This window comes from Macrobrachium nipponense, chromosome 7, assembly GCF_015104395.2.
Source record: "Macrobrachium nipponense isolate FS-2020 chromosome 7, ASM1510439v2, whole genome shotgun sequence".
Taxonomy (NCBI): Eukaryota; Metazoa; Arthropoda; class Malacostraca; order Decapoda; family Palaemonidae; genus Macrobrachium; species Macrobrachium nipponense.
In genome coordinates, this window is record NC_061109.1 from 84,385,000 (window position 1) to 84,412,904 (window position 27,905).

At 40.9% G+C, this 27,905-nt stretch overlaps 1 protein-coding gene across 1 annotated transcript in view; it reads left to right on the forward strand.

Moving 5' to 3' along the window:
* The window catches only part of LOC135217066 (kinesin-like protein Klp98A), a gene marked incomplete in the record, with an annotated part of 164,516 nt that overhangs the window by 75,214 nt on the left and 61,397 nt on the right, over window positions 1-27,905 (forward strand). Inside the window, 4 exon segments of the mRNA XM_064252747.1 lie at window positions 7,060-7,204; window positions 17,069-17,211; window positions 20,401-20,530; window positions 27,633-27,798. Coding sequence (XP_064108817.1) covers window positions 7,060-7,204; window positions 17,069-17,211; window positions 20,401-20,530; window positions 27,633-27,798 — 584 coding nt within the window.

Genomic DNA, 27,905 nt, shown 5'->3' on the forward strand with positions numbered 1-27,905 from the left:
CATTTAAATGGGAAAATTGTGTAAAGTGGTATATAAGCTTGAGTAATTGTAATTGAGGAAATTTGTAATAGTATGTAATAGCATTATTTCATACATTCAACTTCCCTGTCAGATATATACTTAGCTATAGACTCCGTCGTCCCCAACAGAAATTCAAATTTCGCGGCACTCGCTACAGGTAGGTCAGGTGATCTACCGCCCTGCTCTGGGTGGCAGGACTAGGAACCATTCCCGTTTTTCTATCAGATTTTCTCTGTCGCCAGTGATGTCAACATTGTTTTTACTACCTCCTGACTGGAATTCTTTTTTCAACGCTTTTGATCTTCTTTCGACCGATTTTTGGTGACGTACTTGGATCGTTGTTTGGCATTCACTATCGTGGAACTGTTTTTGGACTTGGCTTTGGATTTTTCTTGAATATGTCTGACTCTAGTGTTGGTTTCAGAGTGTGTGTGAATGAGGGCTGTAAAGTGAGGATTCCGAAGGCTTCGGTAGATCCTCACTGCATGCCGTGGATGTAGAGGTTGTTAGTTGATGTTCTTTATATAACACATGTAATGAGTGTGAAAGATTGATGTGCTCAGGAATGGAAGACTCTAACTTCTTACTTGAAGAAGTTAGAGAAAGATAGAGAGAGGAAGGCGGCTTATAAAAGCCTTAGTAGATCTAGATCTAATGAACCCCTGTCTAGTTCTGTAGCTTCTTCTACTCATCATTATTCTCCTTCTTTATCAGGCCGATCACGGGTTGCTAATCCCTCTGATTCGGCTTCTGAAATTGCAGAACTCAAAGCTTCCCTTCAAAAAATGCAAGAGAAAATGGCGGCATTAGAAGGTAAGCAAAGTGAGGGTGATATTTCTAGTGATATAAGTGTCCCCAGTGTAGTGGAGGGGGCGTCTGGTCATCTCTGCGATGCTCCCAGGCCTAGACCGCTTCCAAGCTCCCTGGCCCAGAGGAGAAGGAAAGTCGAAAGCCGTACGGAGGTTGTGGAGAATCCCCAACAATCAGGCGTCCCTTCGGCAGAATCTGTTACATCTCAGACTGCCAGGGATTGCTACAGAAAAAGCGTCCTACGAGAGTGCTTTTCGTCATCGGGATCTCCCTCACCGAAAAGAGGATGGAAAGATACGAAGCTTTCCCGTCCGTTGAAGAGAAACTGGAAAGAGCCTGAATTGAACTCTAGCCCCGAGCACTTTTCAGAAGAAGAAGTGCCTTCGGTAGTAAAGAGAGCTAGAAAGGAGTTAACTCCCTTTGCGGTACGGGAGTCTCTAGCGCCTTCCAGTATCTCTCTGCCTGCTTTTGATGAAGAGGAGTCCTCTACCAGGAAGATTTTAATCAATATGCAAGAGCAGCTAGCGTCGTTGGTAGGAGTCCTTTCCAAAGAGCCTTCTCGCAGAAAGGACGACAAGCTTCCTTTAAAAAGATCTAGAAACCGATCTCCTGTCAGGCGCAACGAGCCTTCCAGGGGAGTTGTCGCACAGGCGGCCATCTCTGGGGGGAGCGAAGCACCAGGCAGGCGAGAGGTAGAAAAGGAAGAAACTCCTGCCAGGCGCCTGGCGCCAGCCAGACGCCAGGCGCCAAGTAGGCGCCAGAGAACACCTGACAGTGTGGATGTTGATGACTTAGAAGTCCTCACAGAAAGAGAGGAGTCATCCAGGCGCAAAGAGCCTGATTATTCCCGAGATCGTTCCAGGCGCAGAACACCAACCAGGCGCCAGGCGCCAGCTAGAATGGAAGAAGCGCCTGCCAGGAGCGAAGCGCCTGCCAGGCGCCAGGAGCTTTCCGAGCGCGAAGCGCCTGTCAGGCGCCAGGCGCATACTATACGAGAAGAGCCTGATAGGCGCCAGGAGTCAATCAGGCGCCAGGTGCAAACTAACCAAGATTCTCCTAAGGATATGCGTAGCGAGGCAATAGCCCTTAGTCCCTCGCCTGTGAGAAGTTCTTCTTCTACGGAAAGGAAGAAGTCAAAGGAGGAGACAGATGAAAGAAGGGAGCTTTCTCCTTCCGATCCTCTCGACTTAGAGGACGTTTCGGAAGACGAAGTAACGAATAGAGAAGGACTGTCGAACTATAAAGTTCTTACTTCTCTCCTTCTAGAAGAATATGGAGATTCGTTGACTCCAGCTGCTCCTCCTTCTCCGCGCGCTCTTTTTTCGAGCGCTAAATCACTCAAGTCTTCGTCCTTCCTTAAAATGAAACCGGCCATATCGATGAAGAGTGCCCTATAGTCTCTAGATTCCTGGATTAAGACAAAAAAGGAACTAGGAAGGACGGTCTTTTGTATGCCTCCTGCCAAACTAACGGGTAGAAGAGGCATATGGTATGAGACGGGAGAAAATATGGGATTGTCTCTGCCTACTTCGGCCGAATCGGACTTCTCGAGTCTCGTAGACTCCTCGAGAAGACACGCCTTGAACTCGGCCTGAGCAACTTGGGGTCTTTCGGAGATGGACCATCTCCTCAAGGGACTTTTTCACGTCTTGGAAGTATTTAATTTCCTGGATTGGTCCCTTGGGGTTTTGGCTAAAAAGTCCCAGGAAGTGGAAGACCTAAACCCGGAAGCTTTGCATAGCATACTTACATGCATAGACAAAGCTGTTCAGGATGGGTTGGCAGAGGTCTCCTCCCTCTTTGGTGTGGGAATGCTGAAGAAGAGGGCAGTTTATAGTGCTTTCCTCACTAAGGCCGTCTCTCCTTCACAGAGATCCGCCTTGTTGTTCGCCCCTCTTTCAGAGCATTTGTTCCCTTCTCAGTTGGTGAAGGACATTGCACATTCACTAACTGAGAAGACGACTCAAGATCTCCTCAGGCAGTCTTCGAGGAAGAATAGGCCTGTAGCCAATGAAGAAAAGAAGGGGCTCGTCCAACGCAGCAGCAGCCCTTTCAAGGAGGCCCTCCGGCTAGAACTATTTCCAGAAGAAAGACGACGGAAAGAAGAGGAAGAGCTTCCTTCCGACCCTTTAAGAAGGGGAAATGAGAAAGCGATCCTCCAAACACCTGTAGGTGCCAGGTTGCAAGATTTTGCGGAAGCCTGGGCAAACATAGGAGCCGACACTTGGTCCATGTCGGTCATCAAGAAGGGATATTATATCCCATTCAAGGACAGCCCTCCCCTGACATCAACACCGAGGGAACTGTCCGCCAGATACAAGGACCCTGTACTGATGGATACTTTTCGTCAAATGGTAGAACAGATGTGGGATAAAAGAGCAATCGAGCTGGTACTGGATCACAACTCCCCGGGGTTTTACAATCGCCTTTTTCTAGTAGCGAAAGCTTCGGGGGGGTGGAGACCAGTACTGGATGTAAGTGCGCTGAACAGATTTGTGGAGAAACAGAAGTTCAGCATGGAAACGTCTGCTTCAGTCCTTGCAGCCATTTGCCAAGGAGATTGGATGGCGTCCCTCGATCTTCAAGACGCCTATTTCCACATCCCGATTCATCATTCGTCGAGGAAGTACCTTCGTTTCATGATGGAGGGAAGGATCTATCAGTTCAGGGCCCTGTGTTTCGGCCTGTCCACGGCTCCTCAAGTCTTCACAAGCATAATGAAGAATGTAGCAAGACATCTACATCTGATGGGAATAAACGTCTCCCTATACCTGGACGATTGGCTCATCAGGGCCAGGTCGCACAAACAGTGTTTGGAGGACCTTTCAACGACATTAGACCTGACAAAGTCATTAGGATTGATCGTAAACCTCGAGAAATCTCAGATGATCCCCAGCCAGAACATGGCTTATCTGGGGATTCAGATGGATTCTCGGGGTTTTCGAGTGTTTCCTTCTCAAGAGAGAATATCGAAAGGTTGCGCCACAGTCTCCAGCTTCTTAGGGAAGGAGCGCAGTTCAGCAAGGGAATGGTTGAGCCTCCTGGGGACCCTTTCCTCGCTGGAACAGTTCTTTCCTCTAGGAAGACTGCATCTCCGTCCTCTACAGTTCTTCCTGAGAAGGAATTGGAACTGGAAGACAGGACAGCTCTCTGATACTTTTCCAATCCCGACAGAAGTGAAAAATCTCTTAAGGTGGTGGTTATCCCCTCTAGAGGAAAACAGAGGTGTGTCCCTGGAAGTTCAGAACCCGAACCTGATATTATTTTCAGACACATCGGAGACAGGTTGGGGTGCAACCTTAGGATCCAGGGAAGTGTCAGGCACCTGGTCGGAAGAGCAGGTGTCATGGCACATAAATTGCAAGGAGCTCTTAGCCATTCATCTTGCGTTAAAGGGCTTTGAACAGATAGTTAGAGACGGGGTAGTGCAGATAAACTCCGACAATACCACCGCTCTGGCTTATGTAAGAAAACAAGGAGGACTCACTCTCTCGCTCTATCGAACTGACAAGAGATCTATTTGGCGAATCAAAGGAATATAACTCTACTAACAAGGTTTGTCCAAGGGGAGAGGAACGTGAGAGAGGACAGGCTGAGCAGGAGGTTCCAGGTCCTTCCCACAGAATGGACCCTCCACTCAGAGTTGTGTCAGATCCTTTGGTCTCTTTGGGGGAAGCCTCAAATAGACCTGTTTCGCCACGTTCCTCTCCAAGAGGATAGACACCTTTTGCGCTCTGGCAGACAATCCCAGAGCTTATGCAGTAGACGCCTGTCTCCTGAACTGGTCCGGACTGGATGTGTACGCTTTTCCCCCATTCAAGATCCTGGGGGAGGTGGTCAGAAAGTTCGTGGCCTCGAAGGGGACAAGGATGACTCTGATAGCCCCATATTGGCCATCCCGAAATTGGTTCACAGAGGTAATGGAGTGGATGGTGGACTTCCCCAGATCTCTTCCAAACAGGACAGATCTGCTCAAACAACCCCACTTCGAGAGGTACCATCAAAACCTACCCGCTCTTGCTCTGACTGCCTTTCGACTATTGAAAGACTTGTCAGAGCGAGAGGGTTTTCTCGCAAGGCGGCAAGCGCAATCGCCAGAGCCCGCAGATCATCTACTATGCGAGTATACCAATTGAAGTGGGAGGTGTTCAGAAGTTGGTGTAGGTCGAAGAAGCTGTCCTCCTCCAATACCTCTGTGACCGAAATTGCAGATTTCCTTCTTTTCTTGAAGGAGAAATCTCATCTTTCTGTACCAACTATTAAGGGATACAGGAGTATGCTCTCGGCTGTATTCAGGAACAGAGGATTAGATTTTGCCAATAATAAGGATTTGCATGATCTCATTCGTTCTTTCGAAACATCCAAATCAAAAGAATCTAGAGTTCCAAGCTGGAATCTGGACGTGGTCCTAAAATTTCTATCTTCCGAAAGGTTCGAACCACCTCACACGGCTTCCTTTCGAGATATTACAAGGAAGTGCCTGTTTCTGTTGTCTCTCGCTACGGCGAAGAGAGTCAGTGAGCTGCACGCCCTTGAGTCACGAGTGGGCTTCAAAGGAGACTGCTATTTGTTCGTTCCAGACTCTCTTTCTTGCAAAATGAGAATCCCTCGAAACCCTGGCCCAGGAGCTTCGAGGTAAAAGGCCTGGTTAGTCTAGTAGGCAGAGAGGTCTCTTTGCCCGGTCAGAGCGCTTAAATTCTATCTGGACAGAAAGAAGCAGAGTGGGGGTTCGCAACACGGTCTATGATGTGCTCGTAATGGACCCAAAAGACCGATGTCGAAGAATGTCTTAGCCTTCTTTGTAAGAAGCGTTATTACCGAGGCGCATAAGAACTGCCCAGATGACTCTTTTAAACTATTGAGAGTAAGAGCTCATGAAGTAAGGGCAATTGCAATGTCTATTGCATTCCAAAGAAATATGTCTCTCAAGAATATTTTAGATGCAACATATTGGAGGTGCAACTCGGTGTTTGCATCTCATTACTTGAAGGACGTGCGCGTAACGTATGAGAAATGTTTTTCTCTAGGTCCGTTTGTGTCAGCGCAGATGGTTCTGGGTACTGGAGCAAGCGCCGATCCTTAGTTTTGTGTACGTAACCCTCTTGTCGGATACGTTCTTGGCTTCCTGCTGGAAGAAGTGTCAGATGTCACACAGGCGGCCGTCGCTTCGGTTTAGTAAGGAAATCGAGTGGTATCTGACTTTTAGAGGGGTACAAAATTTTTTTTTTGTACTTTCGTGTGTGCGTATTGACTGTGTAATTCGAGTTTTGGGTTGTTTGCGAAGAGTTTGGGGATAACTCTTGGCAATCTTAGAACTAACACAGGTGTTAGGATCGGGTGATCGGGATCGGTTGTGTGCGCCTTAAAGAAGGCATGTTGTCATATAAGCGGATTAGCACCCATTGACAAATGCCAGTCAGGCTCTGCCGAGTAAGTGGATAAGACCCCATCGACAGACCCACAAGAACTCTTGGCCACAGATCACTAATCTCCGCTAAGGGGAAGGCGAAAGGCTTCTTGAGTGGTGAAGCAGACATCCCCAGGCAGTAGCCACGAAGTCTTCCACCTAATCAGGTAGGAACCAAGGTCTATAAATAACTACAACATATGTTGTTTACCTGTCTTTTCAGTAGTTAGTTGTCTCTTACCCTCCACCAAAGGGTGTCAATGAGCTAAGTATATATCTGACAGGGAAGTTGAATGTATGAAAATGATATTGTTATGATACAATAAAGTTTCATACATACTTACCTGGCAGATATATACGATTGATGGCCACCCAGCCTCCCGCAGGAGACAGGTGGAAGAGAAAAATCTGATAGAAAACGGGAATGGTTCCTAGTCCTGCCACCAGAGCAGGGCGGTAGATCACCTGACCTACCTGTAGCGAGTGCTGTGAAATTTGAATTTCTGTCGGGGACGACGGAGTCTATAGCTAAGTATATATCTGCCAGGTAAGTATGTATGAAACTTTATTGTATCATAACAATATCATTTTTCACTAATATTTTAGGAGAATTACTGGATATACTAATATATTTACACTATATATTTATATAAATTATATTGATAAAAAAATTTATTAAGAAATTTACATTTAGTGTTGTACAGTATATATCGAAAATTGCAGGTTTGCAGTGTATTTTATTATTGTTTTTGGTTGTATTTTTTTTATATAATATCTTCCAATTAAAATACTTTCCTAATAATATTGGCTTTTCATTTAAGGCAAACAGTGAGAAAGGAAGTATCATGGCAACGTTGACACAGAAGCAAGCTAAAGAAAAGGAGCTTACGGATCAGTGGACAGAAAAGTGGAGCGAAACTCACACTATTCTTCAAGAACAAAAAACACTTGGCCTGAGGAAGGCTGGTATGTATTTATTCAATAATTATTATTATTTAATTATTATATGTGTTAGTACATATTATGTAAAACTATTGTTATTCATTCGGAGATATAAAGGTACAGTGGGGCCTCGCTTAGTCGCGGATCAGCAATCACGGATTCACTTAATCACGGGGTTTTCCTTGGACCACTTCTCAGTCTATATCCTGGTATGAATCGCAGCATCGCAGGCTTGTCCATGGTAGGCTAAGCCTCGTACGGTTCCGATAACCAGCAAATGCATGAACAGATTCACATTATGATATTAACTGACAATAAAGGTAATAAAATCATTCTCACCTTATATATTATTGGCATAGCTTTATAATATATAGCCTATTCATGGAATAATTCCACATCATTGACATCAACTTGTAGTTGAGTGGACAGCAGAAATGTAAACATTGAGTTACACTTCACAGCGACCTTTGTCATTCTTAACCTTTTAGAAATGTTAATAGTAGTAGTGTAATTACAGTAGTAATAACATTTAAGAAAACATTAATTTTCAATTGGAACTTCATTATTGTTTGGGTATAACGTAATCAACTTCTCTGAATACTGCAGTCATACAAACGATAATTGTCATAGATTATCGTATTGTTGTTTGCGATGGGCGACGAAGCGTAAACGTAATAAATCATTGTTACCTTATATATTATTGTCATATATTCATAATAAAATGCATATCTTATATATTATTGGCATATCTTCATAATAAAAAGCCTCTTCAAGGAAAAATTCCTTGGGGAATGCATTTTTCAAAAGACAAAAATACACTTTACAAGTTTACAGTATGCACTGATTACTTTATTTTGATGTGATTACATTAATATTACAGTATGGTACTGTAAGCAGTACAGTAACTATTTTTGATCATAAATGTATATTAATTCACGAAAAGAATGCGTGTGACCAACGTTATGTCACCAAACCTACAGTCTCGTTCGTACATAATATTTTTACACAATGAGATAGTGGTTACACCGTTTTACAAACTACCGATGTATTTTTATATAAGTGTCCTCTAAACTGTCATAAATCACTTTACTTACTTTTTTGTGGACCCCAACTACTACGTATATCCCGGAAAATTAACGAAATCACGAATTTTATCATAGAGCAAGATTCATTAATTACTGTGTTTGTGTTTTCATCTTCTTTTCATGACTAAATGCATTTTTAGGATAAACTTATTTACAAATTTTCAAATACTATGAACGTAAATAGCAATCTCTCTCTCTCTCTCTCTCTCTCTCTCTCTCTCTCTCTCTCTCTCTCTCTCTCTCTCTCTCTCTCTCTCTCATCACTTACAGAAAAAAACTATATACTGATCTATATTATCATAATAAAAGAACAAGATGGTCCCCAACATTTTGTAGGTACATGTGTTGCCATTATTTTTATTCTTTCTGTGATTTACGAAACTGTGCTTCAATACAACTTTTATAGATGACTCAATGATTATCACATATTATAACAGTATACAAGAGAATATCTTATCACTATCGATGTTTCATTTCTTATCACCATAAGAATATTTAAAATACAAATTTCATTATGTTATTCTCGAGCTAAGCTAGTCAAGTTACTCTCGTCCTAAGCTGGTCTCTCAAGCTAGTCAAGTTACTCTCATCCTAAGCTGCTCTCTCAAGCTATTCAAGTTGCTCTCTCTCTCTCTCTCTAGCTATTCAAGTTGCTCTCTCTCTCTCTCTCTCTCTCTCTCTCTCTCTCTCTCTCTCTCTCTCTCTCTCTCTCGCTCTCTCTATCAGCTCGCTCTCTCAAAGTGAAAAGAGAATTACTGTGATTCATAATATCATAAACTATTATGTACAAAGTTAAAAATAATAATAATTCCATTAATAAATTAGTTTCTTTTAGCAACTATATTTTCCAAAATAATTCTTTCGTTAATAAACGTCCATCAGCTGATTCTAAATGTAAACAAAAGACAAAAATAGATTTTTATTGCTGTATTTTGCTGTTTATACATTAATATTATGGTCGGGTGCTGTAATCATTACAGTAAATCATGTTTTTTTTATCATAAATATGTTTATTCACGAAATAAATATGCTATGTACTTTTAGTTTGGTGCAGCAGCCAAATCATGAAAATAGAAAGGAATTGTTAGGTAATATACTTATGTTTGCTGATCTGATGAAGGGGAAATTGAAGATAGGAAAATTTATAAAAGATTTGTGACATTATAGACATATAACTTAAACATACATACAAACAAAGGAGCCATAATGTAAATAAGTAGGCAGTTATAAACATTGGAATAGTGGTCGTGGGTGGGTTAATTATTAAAGTAGGCAGTTTAAAGCAATTTTTGAGGGGGGGTACCGGGATAACACGGTTATTTACTTATAACGGGGGGTTCTGGGCCCTATCCCCCACGATTATCGAGGCCCTACTGTAGTTCAGATTAACTGAAACGTTTAATTGTTCATATACGAAACAAACCTTCAGTCTTAACATTAGGATAAATACTCAGCGCCAGCTGGAGACCAGTAAAGTTGAAAATAATTGTGTACGCAAGGGACTATTGGCGTCTGTGCTTGGTCACGAGACATGTGGAGCCACCCACATACCCCACTTTAACTCGTAACCCCGTTAGTTATTTTCTTACCTCCTTTAAGAGAGGAAGTGCTTTGCCTCCGTCCTTTTAAAGCCGGTTTAGTTTGCCTCCTGTTGTTTTGCTTTTGTTGTTTGGAATTCATGGACATGTGAACATGAAGCCTTCTCATGCTTTGAGACTTCCTGGATATCACAAGAAGAAGATAAATGACCGGATATTTTCTTCAACGATTTCGACGTCGAGGAACTCTTCGTGTAGTAAGTCGTAGGTGCAGAAACTCAAGTTACGGTTAATTTATTACCTGTGCTTTGGAATATCACATACTCATATGGATTACCTGTAAATCCAAAGCTTGGATGTATCAGGATGTGCTTTGGGAAGTAATTATGACTAATTGTGCTTCTTTCCCTGTGGGGAGAGGTGTGCATCGCCATCTTGTTTTCGTTCCAGATACGTGGGTAGGGATGATGCAGGTGTGCAGTCGGCGTTGGGCTTATCAGGAGATCCAACCCAAAGAGGACAGTTGGTTTGATGTATAATGTGGTGCTGACATCCAGGGTCCCATATGATGGATGTCCCTTTTATCCTGATATGCAATGAATGGCGGTCGGATGCGTCGCCATCTGTAAAGAAGCAGATTGTGCAACACGGCAGCCTTTAATGTCAGGTTGCTATGCCTACGAGAATATCATCAACAGCCTTGCACTTCCGGTAGGGTGCTGGCTTCGCATTCAAGATGCTCAGTGACGTCACAAACATGGTGACTGCCATGACGTCACTTCACAGTTGCGGCCTACACGGAGACATGCTTCTTCTATTTTTCACTTCGAGGTACAAGAGTACTTTACAACTATGCTTTCGGATTTGGAGATTATTAATGCACATTGTTTTTGAGAGAAATTACAATCGTTAGGAATAGAACAGTCACATAATGGAAAAGACACAAGTCTTTCCTCTGTATCCTTCCGCTTAGGTGTCAACAAGCTTAGGTGACTGGCTTTGACGCCAGTGCATTCTCCTGCCAATCCTGGAAGAATAGGGACTTTGTAGGTGATCCTCGAGCCAAGAGTAGAAGTTTCTTCTCCATCTTCGAGCCAGGATTGTTACATCTCTATTATATGAAAGCACAAGAAGTAGTTGTAATTGTCGAACAAGTGAATGATGAAAGTTTAGTCTAGTGTAGCTGTGAAGAGTTGGAGAAGGCTTGAATCAGGGACTTTGTGACTGATCTTCGCGCCAAGAGGAGAAGAATAATTTCTTCTTCATCTTTGAGCCAGGACTGTCACATCCTTGTAAAGTAGGAATGCCACAGCAGGTTGGGTCTCTTGATCTTGGCTGCAAGAGTACCATCTACAGCCTCACGCTTCCATCAAGCGTGATGACGTCATAGCTAAAACCGCTTGCAAAATGGCGGTAGTCATGACGTCACAGCCTACTGATGCAAACCTCTCGTTGTCTTCGGTGGCATCATTATATTACGCTTTCATTTCGGGGGCACACACTTATGGAGAAATAGTATGAATTTTCTCGTAGAATAAGCGGCTGTGCCGTTGTGTGCTCCAGTTATGTTGGAAATAAGAAAGCTTAAGAAGTACTTTAGCTCAGTCAACTTTAGACGGTTGCCGTTTAGGTTGTCAGCAGTCCAGTGGTAGACTAGGCTGTGATAACCATGTCGGCTGTAGAGCTATGATGGCCGTAGATCCATGACGCTGCGATGACGTCACAGCCTACTGCTTCTCGATCTACTTCGCTGCCTCCATAACCAAATATGCTTTCTGACTCATTGGTACACACAGTAATGAAGAAATTACAAGATCTAGAGGTGAGAATTGTTAAGAAAGACAAAAAGAAAAGGTGTGATTCGTCTCCTTCTTCGTCTTCTTCCTCTAGTTGGTGTCATCGCTAAGTTCGATGACGTCACTGTGTGTACCAGTCAAGCGTTGGAGTGTACGGGATTTCGTGACTGATCCTCGGGACAAGAGGAGAAGAGTAAATTCTTCTTCATCTTCGAGCCAGGACTGTCACATCCCAATCAGCAAGAAAGTAAAGAAGTCAGTGGCTGGTAAGCTCAAAGCAAGCGGACGAATTTGTTTACAAGAGTCTGAACGAGCGAAAGCGTCGACGGTTGCTGGGCTAGCGGCCGACGCGGAGTTGCAAGTGGAGACTACAAAGAGTCTAAGAGAGACTACAATGCCGTTGGTGAACTTGATACATACGCCGATGCTTTTACAAACTTTTTCATGGACTCTAGATGTCAGAGTAATGAAATATGATAAAATTGCTCTCATATTTGGATGTAGGATTGCAAATAGATACGTTCTCAAATCCTACTGACTATTTGGGATCGAGCCGTGAGTGGCCATTAAAAATCAAAGATGCCGCGGCCGTATGGTCGGACGGCCATGGCGGACCTGGACGTTTGTCAGAGGATAGGCTTTGTATGCAGAGGTGATTGATTTGATTCGTCAATTCAATAACCTTTCGGGGAGCACCGAGACACCGGCCAGTGTGCTTCCCCTGGGGATTTACATGGTGTTTGGATTGAAAAAGGATACGAAGGTGTATGAATTACCTTGTTCAAGTCATGTAGAGTCCGTTTTACAACATAAATGCACGGATTGCTGGAAGACTATGGATTCCTCTTAGTAATCGTACATGTACAGCCTGAATGGTGGGAATTAGCATACTTTGGGTTGACCCCAGAAAACTTCAAACCTTTACAGGTAAGAAGAATTCCCATGTTTTATATGCTTGTTGCTGTAATCTGGTTTGTTTCTATAAGAATATTGACCAAACGCTTCGACTCTTACACAAGTAGTTAAAGTTAATCGAAAGCTTGGTTCCTTAGAAGTAAAGTACTGTAGAACCATTCTTCTTAATTAAACCGCATGGAAACCTAAGTCGAAAGGAGGAGGTGAACTTCTTTCTTTCGCCACTAGGTAGCCAAGCCTAAGTAGGGCACTTGTAACATAAGATACTATAGCCTGTGGTTAAATTCGTAGCCTATTCCAGCCAGTCCGAGTCTACTGCTACTATCTTAGTTAATCTGAGTAGTAGTTCTTAGCTTAGACTGTCCGAACTAACTGGTTTGGGTATGCATGTGCTGGCTTGGACTAGCTAATGGTTGCGGTTTAGTTTTCGAACTTGCATTTACTATCCTAGATTAGTCTGAGTGGTACAATTCTTAGTTAGCTTAGCCTAACTCATAGGTTGGATGGCCAACATACATGTCGTACATCTCAACTTAGCCTGACAGTGGGTTGATGACATAGCATGGTCTGGCTTCTTGAACATGCCTTCACTATCTTAGCTTGGGCGGATTAGTAAGGTTATAAGTATAGCCGAGCATAGACTAGTATCTAGGCTACCCATGCGAAACACTTTTACCACCTCAGCCTAAAAGGTTGTGGTTGTAGCCTGGCATGTACATATAGCCCAAAATTTTCTTGAACGACTTTACCCTAACCTAAGTCATTTAGTTTCTAGATTAAGCTAGTCTATACTAGCCTAGCCTAGTTAACCCTTAAACGCCGACTGGACGTATTTTACGTCGACATTTTTTGTCACTCGGGTGCCGACTGGACGTATTTTACGTCGACATACAAAAGTTTTTTTTAAAATTCGCGGAAAAATACTTTTAGGCCTACCAGCCAAAAACTCTTGAATCATGCGCCTTGGAGGATGCTGGGAGTTCACGGATCAAGGTGTTGTTTTGTTTACAATCGGTACGCAGGCGCGCAAGCGCGAATTTCTTTCTTGCCGCAAAAAAAGTATCTGTGACACATCTCGGAAATTATTTCGTCACTTTGACATCATTTTTGTACCATTTTAAATTAGCCGTTTCATGGAGTATTATATATAAAAATGTGCGCATTTTTATTTAGAATACAACCAAAAAATACTCGTGATTGTAGCTTTTATCAGTTTTGAGATATTTTCATATAAATAACGATAGGTGCCAAAATTTCAACCTTCGGTCAACTTTGACTCTACCGAAATGGTCGAAAAACGCAATTGTAAGCTAAAACTCTTACAGTCTAGTAATATTCAGTCATTTATCTTCATCTTGAAACAAATTCAAAGTCTCTAGCACAATATTTAGATTTATGGTGAATTAAAAAAAAACTCCTTCCCTCCGCGCGCGGATTCTCCGCCACAAATCACTGAAATGCGTACGTCCCATTCTCGGAATATTTGGTCCATTTCATATTAGGCATTTCATAGAGTTTTATATATGAAAATGTGCGCAATTTTATGTAGAATAAAACGAAAAATATTTGAAGGTTGTAGCTTTTCTTATTTCCAAAATAATTGCATATAAAATATATATATATAAAAAAATTCGACATTCGGTCAACTTTAGCTCGTCAGATATGGTCAAAAACTGCATTTGTAAGCTAATACTCTTACAGTATAGTAGTAATATTCAATCATTTGTCTTCATTTTGAAAGAAATTGGAAGTCTCTAGGACAATATTTAGATTTATGGTGAATTTTTGAGAAAAATATTTATGTCCGCGCATTACAAATTCATGCATTATTTTGTGATAATATTTTCTCTGTGTTGCTTTTATCGTTTTACAATGTGTTATATACCAAAATGATCGCAATTTAGTGTAAATTACAATGAAAAAAAAGTAACTTGTTACCTTTCACTGTTTTGCGCACAGCGCGATTTGGTCACCTAGCAACGGGACCTGCAGCTTATTGTAATTTCATGTATGGTGATATGCATTGGACTGGTGATTGGGCATGTGAATATCACTTCACACTGAGTATTCTTCAGATGAATCAGGAGCAGTGAACTGGATGGGGCACATAAGAACTCCGATCTGATAAGTGAAAACATACTCTGTATCAGAGTAGACTTGATGGATTACCACCAGGCACATACATCAGTCACGTTACAGGAAACTGACCGTGGATGGTGGTCTTCCTCTGACCTTGGTAGAGTGGGAGTACTCAATAACCAGGTTTTTGATGTAGACTCAAAAGTAGTTAGGAACATCAGTTCCAATTTGCTCCAGAATCCAGGATAATGAGTCAGTGCAGCACAGGTCATGACAGATACATTTCTTAGTCATGCTCAGTATGGTGTGAGTATGTGTGAGAGACCTTCAGAAGGCCGGCTTTGACGTGTCAAAGTACTCTGTCGTTAAGAAAGAACTACGTCACCTAGAACATAAAGGGGGTAGACGTAAAGGAACAGGCCAAACAGAGGCGATCGGTCAAGCTTACTCCTTGTTGTCAAGTTGTACCAATGAGGTTATACAGAAGAGAAGGTCATCAGAGGAATAAGGGCCTTCTGGGAATTAAGAACACATCTGTTAAAATGATCATGACAGTTGGTCTGTGACTGTATCGAAGCTCAAAATTGAGCATTGTTAAGAAGGTGTCTGTCTGTTCATTGAAATTTGAGACTGGGTTCTTTATGAAATCCACTTTCAATTTCCTGTATATAAATAAGGTTGCCCAGAGGTCCTTGGACACAATTTCCTTGGATCCTTTGGTGGCTGCTCAACAAATGGTGTAACTCATCCAGGACCCCTGGCGGGGCAGTTGGTATCTTGTCTAAGATGATGGTATGAATGTGAAATGGAGGAATTAACTGGCCTCTCTCCTTTTCAAATTTCTGTCTCCTTCTTTACGTCGTGCAGTAAGAAGATAGTACCATCATAAGCTAGAACGGACAAGGTACAGGTGAGTGAAGTAGCCATACTGTTTGGGTTAGTATCAGTAAGATACCTATCAGTAGCAAGACATTCCTCTCTTTAGCAAGGGGGAGGGGAATGATAACAAACCTACATGAGTGGATGAATTGGTTTGTTAGAAGAACAGATCTTCTTATCTTCCTTGGACGCAATGAACTATGACATTGTGTAGAACCCAGAAGTCTGACTCTATGATATTCATATATGTCTTAGATTCTGAAATACTGGTCAGTTGTTTCGTTGAATTCCGTTATTCAGAAAACTGATCAAGGGTGGCAAACTACCAGTTGTTTAATAGTACTTACCTCCCACCAAGAGTAAGTCTATCCTAATATTAAGACTGAAGGTATGTTTCGTATATGAACAAATGACAAATTTTTAACCAATTTGTATTTTTCATAACTTACAAACCTGAGGTCTTAACATACAAAGGCCCACCTCTAACCACCCCTCTATCAACTAACCTGGGTTGGAAGAATAACTAACGGGGTCACGAGTTAAAGCAGGGTATGTGGGTGGCTTCACATGTCTCGTGACCAAGCACAGATGTCAATAGTCCCTTGCGTACACAATTATTTTAAACTTTACAGGTTTCCAGCTGGCGCTAAGTATTTATCCTAATGTTAAGACCTCAGGTTTGTAAGTTATGAAAAATACAAATTGGTTAAAGAATTGTCATTTTTTCAAGACCCACGCTCAACCCAAGGGATCTGAAATATAGGAATACTTTAGAATTGACTGACATGTCAAATATCATTCACTGGTGTTCATGTTTTACAGCCTGTTGTATTGCTTTCCATGGTGACTAAAGCATGATGCATTGTTGTTTATCAAGAAGAGTAGGCAGATAAGAAATAAAAGTGAAGTTTTGGGATAAAGATAAAAAAGGTTGGGAGATATGAAAACATCAAGAAAAGAAGAAAAGGGAAAGTAATGAGAATATATAGTGAATACAAAAAAGTATGATAAAGCCAGGTGGAATTATCATGAGAGGTTTAAATGGTGGTGTATGTGATGTACTTCATATAGAAAAATGAGGCTGGAAGAAGAGTAACCTGAACATGAAAGCTATGAAAATCAGGGAAGAGTAAATTGGCATACCCTGTGCTCTATAAATGCAAATGGAGCATGCTCATTAAGAATGACTTATTTCTTATTGTAATTACAATATATAGTAAATGAAAATATGAATCGAATACTAAGTGAATTTTGGTAATTTGCTTAATTATCATATGCAGTCTAGTTGAAAGTACCCAATGATAACTCTAATGGAGATCATACCAATATTCAATTGTGTGCACTTTGTAAGGGACAGATAAAGGTTGTATAAAGTGTGGAAAAATAGTGAATCCATGATATTTATCTTTGTCATTCACCAGTGTAATATGTCAGCCCTCATAGCTTTTTCAGGCGCATGTATTGTTTAGCAAGACTATATTTTGTTTTGTTATGATAAAGAGAATGTTATTGATTTAATATCTACAATAATTTTTTCATTCATTGTAAAAGTTTTTTATTTTTTACCTGGCACATACAATGCATTTCTTACCACAGGACATGGTGTCATTCTGGATTCAGAACGACCACATCTTGTGGTGATTGATGACAACTTGCTGACTACAGGAGTTACCTTATATCATTTGAATGATGGTACAACAACCATTGGTTCATTGCCAACACAGGATATTAGATTAGAGGTAAATCATAGTGGATTTTATGTAAAATTTAAATTTAATTTAATTTTATAAATTTTGTTATGCTATTTAGTACATTCAGTACAGTGTTTTCCAGTAATTCAGTAATTAAAAGGATTATGCAACTTTCTCTTGTGGTTCTTTCAAAGACTTGTCAGATTGTGGATGACAAAGTCAGTGCTATAGAGGAGAATAAGTTTTACAGTGGTATCCCTTTTCCTGATATTCTCAAGCCATGAATGGGAATTCTTTCGCGTCTTGTCATCTGCAGCTCCTATGTTTCCTTTGTCTTCTACAACTTCATTGGCTCTGCTGATGACTTCCTGGCTGGGGTCATGACAAAGATTTTGTCTGTACTTCAAGGCTATTTCCTTGCCACAATTGATTCTTCCACAAAGGAGTTGATTGTAGCCTTATGAGTTGCCGCTCCACCTGCTTCTTCTGTAGCTGCACTGTCAGATTTGGTGTGTTTTCTTGCCTCAATGTCTACATTTAAGGCTTCTGCTCTTGTCGGTTGGGTCCCCTCAGCTTTGGCTTCCTCTTCATGAGTCCATTTTCATACTCGCCTAGTTCTGAGCATTGCCCTGTTTCTGTGTGTCCAACTGCCCTGAATCTTATGTCTGCAGTCTTTTTTTTGTCTGCTCCTATGTGCTACTATGTTACCATCTATTAATTACTTAGCTGCTACCATGTATTCAATTGCTCCCATGTATTTGACCATTTCTGCTTGCTAGTCTGACCCTGCATCTTCAACTGCCTTATGTTCTCAGTGTTCAGCTTACTCAACCATGTGTCTTACTGCCGTGACCTATTCCACATCTTTGGTGGCCTTGTACTCTTCAATGATCTTGACTGTCATTCTTAGTGACTGTTGCTCTCTTGACTTCAATATTCAGGCAGTCCCCGGTTTACGACTGTCTCGGCTTACGACGTTCCGAGGTTACAACGCTTTTCAATTATATTCACCAGAAATTATTTCCAGGGTTACAACGCATGTTCCAGGGTTATGACACATGTTCCAGAGTTACAACGCCCACAAACGCTGATCTGGCAGATGAAATGTGACACCAAAAATGTATACTAATCAATATTTAAAGGTTTTTTGATGAAAAATGCAATAAGAATGCAGTTTACGTACTTTTGAATGCACTTAAAGCATTAAAAGTAAGGTTTTCTTAGAATTTTTGACAATGTTCTGGCTTACAACGATTTTCGGCTTATGACGTGTCTCAAGAACGGAACCCCCGTTGTAACCTGGGGACTGCCTGTATTCTCAAGTGCTTTCATGTTTGCTTCTGCTTTGATACTCCCACCTTGGAGGTTTCCTTTCATTCTTTTGGCTGATCTTCCAGTTTCCACGACTGGTGATTCCTCCTCTTCATTACTGCAGACTTCTTTATTTACAAGATATACTTTGCTTGTGTGTGGACCTCCCAACCATTCATCCTGTGAGATCCCTATTACCCAAGTTTCCTCAAGCCAGAGTGTAAGGGCTTTTTCTAAATAATTACTTCAACTTACAGAACTGAAACTTAACCTAATTCATCAATCATAATTACTACAATGTCCATCAAAAAGAACCTTGACCTAATTCATCACTCTTAATCTACGACGACCATCAAAAAAGAACCTCAACTTAATTCATCAGTCTTATTCTACAACAACCAGAAAAAACCTTAACCTAATTTATCAATCTTAATCTACAACAACCTCCTAAAAGAACCTTGACCTAATTTATCAATCTTAATCTACAATCCTCCCACAACTATCAAAAGAACCCCAACCTAATTCCTCAAACCCAGTACTATAGTTTTTCCCCAACTATGGTCTCTGAAACATCTTCAGATGGGTAATTAGCTTGCTCAACATCAGCCCATATTTCATCAATATCATTCTTCCAACTGGAGAGATCAACACCTAGTTTTTGTTCCAATTGCTGTTGAACTTTCTTTACTGAAAGTGTGTCGAGATCAGCATCTTTCAGGATGTAATGTCATATATGGAGGAACGGGAGAAGGGCTGCCTAACCAAGTGTTTTTGATTCTGCAATCTGGCAGCTTCAAGTTCTCTTGCTATGTTTCTTGTCACTTCTCTGCCTTATCCCTTCCTCTATTTACAACAGCTCTTCTAATTGGCTCTTTCTTCCAAGTTATTTTGCATTTTTTTTAGATTTCTTGCTCTTGGTACATTCTATGGTAGAAGGGGAGCCCCTCAGTCTACCCTAGTACATTCAAGCAAACTGCAAGTTAAAAAAAGGAAAAAAATGTGAATACTAATCAATTACTTACTCACTAAGAGACATAAAAAATCAATATTATGAAAAAGCATAACTTTTAAAAACAAAAATTCAATCACACAAACCGAAACTTCTAAATGCCACCACAACAGAAGTGTTTGTATGTCTGCTTTGGTAAGCTTCTTCATCTCAGATACCCATGATCATCACTTTCAGAGTCAGTCATGATGTATTTCTATCAAATCTCCAAACATGATCTCATCTCACATCACATTCTCCATTCAAGGGTGCCACCTCCAAGTCTTATTGCCTTTCCACCACTCCTCATTATCTGCTGAGGCCTTCTTGTACTTCTGTCAGTTTTTTCTAGCTGCTTGTGACCATGTGTTGCATAGTTGCCTCTTTGAGTAATTCGTCTCCTGTTCTTCACAAGTTATCAGCTCATTCTTTAACAGGTGCAGCCTCTCCTCTTTCCCCTACTTCTGGCCTCTCTGGAGTAGGATAGGCTTTGTATATGATAGGAATACTTTACACCAACTAATCTTTTATTCAGAATCAAAACTCCTTATTGTGAAGAGTATATTTACATGATGATAAGGAAATTGTGATTTACAAAGATTGAAACTGTGGCCTCTCCTTTTTATTAAGGGAAGAGGTGGGAATGTCAACTTTGTGTTACCCACAGTTGTTACCCTACTGGTAGTTTGTCAGTAGTAAGTGGTCTATTTTGTCAGCCCATGGCAGGTAAAACTTATGCAAAATATTTATTTTTAAAAAACATTAGTATTCTTTGTTTTGATAACTTACTTCAGCCATCTGTAAATGATATGTGAATAGTCTGCAGGTGTAGTGGGTGAATTTTATTAAATGTTCTTTCTTTATAGTATATAGAGTGTAGGTTTAACTGGAATATCTCCAGCAGAATATTTTTTTTTATTGAACTATCTTTTTGTTAGGGTGGTGAAGTATTGGAAGAACACTGCACAATTCATCTTGTTGATGGTGAAGCTACATTAGAGTCACGTCCTGACGCACAGTGCTGGGTCAATTCTCAGTTTGTGGATAAACCAAGTAGGCTGACACAAGGTATGGCATAGCACTTGTATCTTCTGTTTAGAAAGTAAGGGATTCATTTAGATATACAAAAAATGCAATATAGTTCACTTAAAGATGCTGTAACTTTCCCAGTTCTTAATTCATTACACTTGATGAACATGACCCATCTCAGGAGTCATCCCATGAAAAAAAATAGAATTTCTCATACAGTCATTGGACAAGCGAATCATCCTATAAGAAAAATATAATTGCTCATATACGAAACAAACCTTTGGTCTTAACATTAGGATAATACTAGCGTCAAGCTGGAAACTGGTAGAAATAAAAATATACTTGTGAGATCCAGGGACTATTGGCATCTGTACCAGGTCACGGGGTATACTGATGAAGAATTTATTAAAATAAACAAAAAATTAAAATAGTGAAGGCTACAGTACTCGAAGGATTCTTCCTAGCATTTTAGACTCATACACATGGTCATACATATGGTACTGAACTGAAGAACTGTGGCATACACATAGTACTGAACTGAGGCAGCTTGATTTTTAATCTGTTTCTCACTATGAAATGCAATGTTATCATTAAGTTAAAATTTATATTTTTCAAGGTACTATGATAGGAGTTCCTTGTTTGCCATTCTTATGCTTACATTTTGTGATGAATTAGTGGGACATGAAAAGAATAAGTCATTTTTGAAAGTAAAATGTATTTTTCCCTAACCATACAAACCTCGAGTCCTTTACTTAGGATAGATTGCAGCTCCTATGTAAACGACTCCAGGTTTGTATGGTTAGGGAGAAATACATTTTACTTTAAAAAATGTAATTTTTCTTAACTACATAACTACACCTAATAAATTTCTGGTGTATTGAAATGGAAAATTTTAATTAAGTAATTTACCCAGTAATTACATAGCTATTAGTTTCACTTATTTGCAGGAATTTAGATTCAGATTTTGCGGTAGCAACACCGATATTGTGTAGGTGACACCAGTCTCACCCCCTGATGAGTGGGTTAGGAACGACACCACAGACTAGCTCATTCCATTTATGCATATGTCCATCAGCAGGGAGAAAGGAGGGCTCTGATCATGTAATTACTGGGTAAGTATGATTAAAATTTTTATTATAAAAACATCATTTTTAACTAAGTAACCTACCCAGTACATAATTACATAACTGATTCCCACAATGACAGGTGGGATACATGTATTTCCGAGGTTCCAACCTCTATTACTGAGGTTCCGATCTCGGTAATCTTAAAAGGTTTTGGTAGCAATGAACTTTGCAGCTATGCACTGAAAAGACATCCACTCTCTCTCTCTCTCTCTCTCTCTCTCTCTCTCTCTCTCTCTCTCTCTCTCTCTCTCTCTCTCTCTCTCTCTCTCTCTCCGCTACCTAAGGAAATTAAATCAGACTCGTGAACTACAAAAATACATTTATTTAAGAGCAAAGCATTAGCTAAATAATTCAGGTTCTTAACATAATGATTAAATGAAAGGTTGAACTCAGATAGCTCACTTCATCCCTCTTCTACAATAACCAACATTAGTTTAGTCATAAAGCTAGGAAAGTCATTGCACAGTCTACTTAGTAACACCACGGAACATCAGTTAAGTTCCCATTTCTAAATACCAGATCAGTTCCCCTTTGTCTCAGAACCGCCTATAAGAAGACAGGAGAACATATCGATAAGCAAAAGATTAAAAAGCAAAATAAAAAGGTCTAATGAAATAGAACATCTTTGAAACAATATTCAAAATACAGTCAAACCCCACTTTTTGGCTAAAGAATAAGTGTGCTTACCCATTCAACACAGATTTCACACACTCCACTAAAAATACTATTGAAGGGGCCATCTTGGCCTTCGCCGACTCTGTAGCGATCCCCCCTCTTGGCTAACTTACTTTCTCATTATGTAGGGAAGAAGTTTGCACGCACGCACAAAGTAACACACACTGCTCACGCCCAAGAAACAGCCTCAAAACAGATTCATAAGGCATATCTGCATTCGCCCGTGCATAGAAACAGGACATGGTCTGATCTACTTAGGTAGCAACTTTCGGCATCGCGCCACCCGAGGAAGATATGTCAGCACTTACAAAACTTGTCACTTCGGGCCACTGTTTCCAAGGAGAAGCTAAGTTGATGATCCCTACATTCTAGGAATGTCACAGCCCATCGCGTCCTGTCATTCATAAAGAACAGATGCAAATTGCATTCACAATGGTGTCTTAAATATATTGTCTTAATTATTCCTTGTTGCACATGGACATATGCTACTCTTAAAAATATTAAGTCATGTAATGAATTATAAATAGAAAAGCTGCTAGCATTGAAACAGTGCCTGTTGTTCCTTGTTAGTCAAGAGAGCTTCCAGTAGAGACTGCCTTTGGTTGGTGCTCAACTTAACCTGTAGTGGCACAGCAGTAAAGCCAAGGGTTGCCTGTACTTAATGGGGAGCCTTGTAGGAAGGATGATTCCAATTGCTCACAAGGACGACAATTTGCCCTTGCCCTGGGAGATGTACCCCAGTGAAAACAACTAGATTGTGATGTAACCTACACTGAAGTAAAACCACAACCCATCCACTAAAAGTGGCAGGTACTCTGGGTACAATTTACCCTCCTGACTCCCTAAAGTTTGAATCCTCTCTACAAGGAGAAGGTTTGGACAATAGGAGAGAATCCTATGCTTCCTTCCATGATGCCATGCCAGTAACTAAATTTTCAAGGTACTGCCTAAATTTCAATACTTCTTAAAAACTTTCAAAACCCTGAGAAATGAAGAGTGATCATACTACCAGAATGTTGAATTTCGTATGGACGTACAAGATATACGTATATCACTTGAAAGCTAATGAGGTAGAGGGTGTACTAATGTCTTTAACATTACTAAAAGGAGGCAAATGCTTCTCTTAAATCTGAGTGTATCCAAAGATAAAGTCCATCAGATTAGAACATCTTGCCATTTACACTAATGGATTTTATCTTCGGATACACTCAGATTTTAGAGAAGCATTTGCCTCCTCTTAGTAAAGTTAAAGATCTACTCTGCTGTATCGTTAACCCTCTCGCTAGGGGGCGAGACTGGTGTCACCTACACAATATTTGTGTCGTTACCGCGAAATTTGAATCTAAACTGTTGCGAATAAGTGAAACTAATAGCTATGTAATAACTGAGTAAGTATGACTAAAACTTTTATGAAAATGTAATTTTTTGTTTATATTGTTGATTTGTAGTTTTTGTTTAGATGAACTTTAATAGTTTGGATGATATTGTTTTTTTAAAGTGTGCACTTTTGTATACAGTGGGCCCCCCGTATTCGCGTTCTCCAGATTCGCGGACTCACACATTCGCCTCGGGAAAGTTTCCCCGCATTATTCGCGGAAAATTCGTGCATTCGCGGTATTTTTCTATGAGAAATATCCACAAATTCCTGGTTTTTTTATCAATTTCATCATAAAATGCACTTTTTGTGATAAAACTATTAAAAAAACCAGGTACAAAAATTTGTAGTGTTTTTTCTTGAGTTTTAACTAACAAAATAGGCTGTTTTTAGCGTTTTTATAGGGGTTCCAAACATTCGCGGGTTCTAACTATTCACGGGGGGGTCTGGTACGCGTCCCCTGCCAATACGGGGGGCGACCACTGTATAGGCATATTATATAGTCTGGTGGCAGAATGAGGATTTTTTTGCCTGGGTGTGTTTTGGCTACATACAATGTTTTATTGGTGATTCTGGTAAAACAAACCATACAGAACCCAAATCCGCGTGATGCCACTCTGTCATCCTTGAGCAATTTTTTTTACTGCCAAAATTCAAAATGGTGGCCGAAGCGAGATCACCGAAATTCGATTTTCGCCTATACCTTCGCCCAAAATGGACATAGAGATCTGATTTTGGTGTCTAAACATATGTTTTAAGGGCCTGGGAATCCATTAGAACACACAAATAAACTCTATCTCCCCTCTGATGATTTATTTTACCGCACAATACAGTCATTGGCATAGAACGCATAGTAGAATAGTTGTTCTTATGGGCATGGTCTCTGTTGCTTTCAAAATATTTCCTACACAATGTACCTCTGACCGCTGGCGTATATTAATCATGCTAATATTGCTTCTACTATTGCAGAAACCTAATAAACATAACTCTATAAACTCTCTTTCTATCATATATTCCTTTGGTGATGGTGTATCCTCATTTCAGGCTGTCAACAAGATGGATTCTTCATCACAGCCCAACACCGCTTGCCTTTGGGAAAGTTGCATGAACTGTAGTGATAGTGAGCACCTCTAACAGTTGCGGGACCCGACAGACTCAATTCCATTGTAGCTGCTAGTCAACGTAGGGGTGATGGGCTGCATGCTTCATTGACATCCACATTACAAGATACATCTAGATCATTGTTCGTGCATAGAAACTGTGCTTCAACATACACATCAAAGACTCACATAAAACGCTTCTTACAAAAACAGAGGAAATTGTCAGAAGAACCAGATGTGAAACAATCTCGGCGTTTGACTATCACACCCTTCAAATTCAAAGAGCATTGTTTAATATGTGGTGAACAGTGTTCTTCAGAACCAGATTCGAAAAACAAAAACCCTGAACGATGGCGCCGTGTTGTTCAATGCCGAACTGCTGATCGCGGACATAACCAAGACTCCTTGAAGGATGTTATCCTGAAAGCATGTGATGCGCGAAATGATGAGTGGGCACAACAAGTACGCATCAGGGTGGAAGGTGCTGTCAGCGACTTACATGCTGCTGATGCTCAGTACCACAAAGACTGTATGTCAACGTTTCGTGGTCCTCGCAACATCCATTTTGCTTCTCATAAGCCTGTACAAGTTGAAGATGAAGCTTTCAACGGAGTGATACATGATCTAAATGAAGACCGTACACGCATCTGGAACTCCATAGAACTGCATGAACAAACATGACTCACGAGGAGAGTCCCTGACGCGCCGCAATCTGATGTCGAAACTATCACAACATTTTGGACATGATATTCTGGTCCTGTCCGGTGCGGGTGTAGCGAGTATTCTCTCGTTCAGGAGTAAATCGTCTAGCATTCTGAAGCTCGTGGCAAATGATGAAGACGATGACGATGCAGCAGTATCGAAGGTGGCAAAGCTCATTGTCGCTGAAACTAAGACACTCAAACATGACAAGTCCAAATACCAACTAGAGTCAGCTTAGAAAACTCACTGGATGATGCAAGCCAAACCCTGCTGCACCTGCTGTCCCGCTCTCCACTAAATTAGACTCCACATTACCTGCAGCTATGATAGGAAACATCGTAACTAGTATCGTTACAAACAGACACACAACTTTGCAGGTCTCGCTTGGTGTTACAGTCAGAGAAAAGTCCCTCATTGAATGTCTACATAACTTCCGAGTCACGGCGTCGTATGATGAAATACTGCGATTCAAGGCCTCTGTAGCCCATGCTGCTGCCCAGAGCCAAGAACTCACAGGTCTGAAAGAATGCAGCTCTGGGCTAGTTCAGACAATAGCTGATAACTTTGACTCTAACATTTCGTCACAGAACGGTCTTCAATCCACACATGCCCTAGCAATTCTGGTAACACAGATACAACAAGGAGAGAGATCGGACTTGGAATCAACAAATATAAGACGCCTGCAGAAAGAAGAAATGTCTGAAGAGGTAATGCCTGACGTGTTTGTTTTGCTGCTCCATTTCTTCAAGTCCGAATCTCTCACCTGTGATCTAGTGATGTTAGGAACCTGTCATAGCAGAACATCAGTAGATATCAAGGCAACAGTCCAGAAGTGTGCCGACTTTGTCTCCGAGATCTTGGCTGCACATGTCGTCTCAGGGTGTGATACTGTTTCTTACCTGTGGGGCATAGGCAAAGGCACGGTCGTAAAATGCTTGATGATGGGCTACCAGCTGAAGAACCTCGGTCACCCTTGATTCTGATTTCTCGGACGTCATATCAGAAGCAACATCATTCCTTGCTGCCTGTTATGGATCAAAGGAGAGAGACAACATGACAGCAGTTCGTTTCGACATTTGGTCACAAAAGATGGGAAACAAAAAACTCACGGCAGCACCACAGCTTAAGAGCCTTCCACCAACAACTGAGACGTTCACTGAACACGTCCACAGAGCCCATTTTCAAGCTGCAGTGTGGCGTGCAGCACTTGAAGTTGACCCTCCAGCATTTCAATACACACACGGGTGGACAACAGACCAGACATCAAACACATTGGTACCAATACCCTTACCTTCGAATGTGACAAGCGCCCTGGATGGAGGTACTCACAATGATCATGTGGTCGCCGTTCAGTGCCGCCTTGCGCAACAGCCAAGTGCAGGTGTTCTGCAGCGAGACTCTCGTGTTCAGTTTTCTGCAGATGTCACGGTGCAGAAGACTGCGGCAACGATCAAACTAAATCATCTGTCCTGGCAAATGAGGATTCGGATGAAGACTAATGATGACATTTTGGGATTGTCACAAGATTTGTGTGGTTATGTTGGCAAATTAGCATATAATTTCCGTCTTGCATACAACGGATCTCTGCTTGGTTCATTTGACTGTTTCTGTTCTTGACTGCTGTTTGTTTCTTTCATCCCTATGACTTGTTAATCACGTTAACTGTAGCATGTGAATATATATGTTTTCAGCTTAACTGTGGGATATAAGTGTGAATAAAACATTTTGCTAAACCCATATTTGTCTAAACCCTATGCAGCCATCACTGGCATCACACTTTGAGCACTTTTATCGTCGAAATGTGAAAATCTATATTCACAGAAGGCAAATAGAGTTTATTTGTGTGTTCTAATGGATTCCCAGACCTTAAAACATATGTTTAGACAACCAAAATCAGATCTCTATGTCCATTTTTGGCGAAGGTATAGGCGAAAATCGTTATTTCGGTGATCTCGGCTTCGGCCATTTTGAATTTTGGCAGTAAAAAAAATTGCTCAAGGATGACAGAGTGGCATCACGCGGATTTGGGTTCTGTATGGTTTGTTTTACCAGAATCACCAATAAAACATTGTATGTACGCCAAAACACACCTACACCCCTCTGCCACCAGACTAATATAAGATTCCTGTGTTTTTAAGTTTAATGGATTATTTCTTTTAAAGGGTGTGTAGTAGTCTTAGGTGGAAGCCATATGTTTCGATATAATGACCCCCAAGAAGCAGCTAGATTAAGGAAGGAAGGAAACAAAACTCACCTCAACCTTTCTCGTCTCTCATTTTTATCAAGATCGACGACTGATTTAGTCAGATCTTTTGATAATCTCTCTGGGTAAGTTCCAAGTTGAATTCTTTTTATTCTTAGAGACTAGTTTTGTACAGAGGAAGGATTAAAGGGATGATCACAAGAGTTTTGTACAGAGGAAGGATTATATTTTA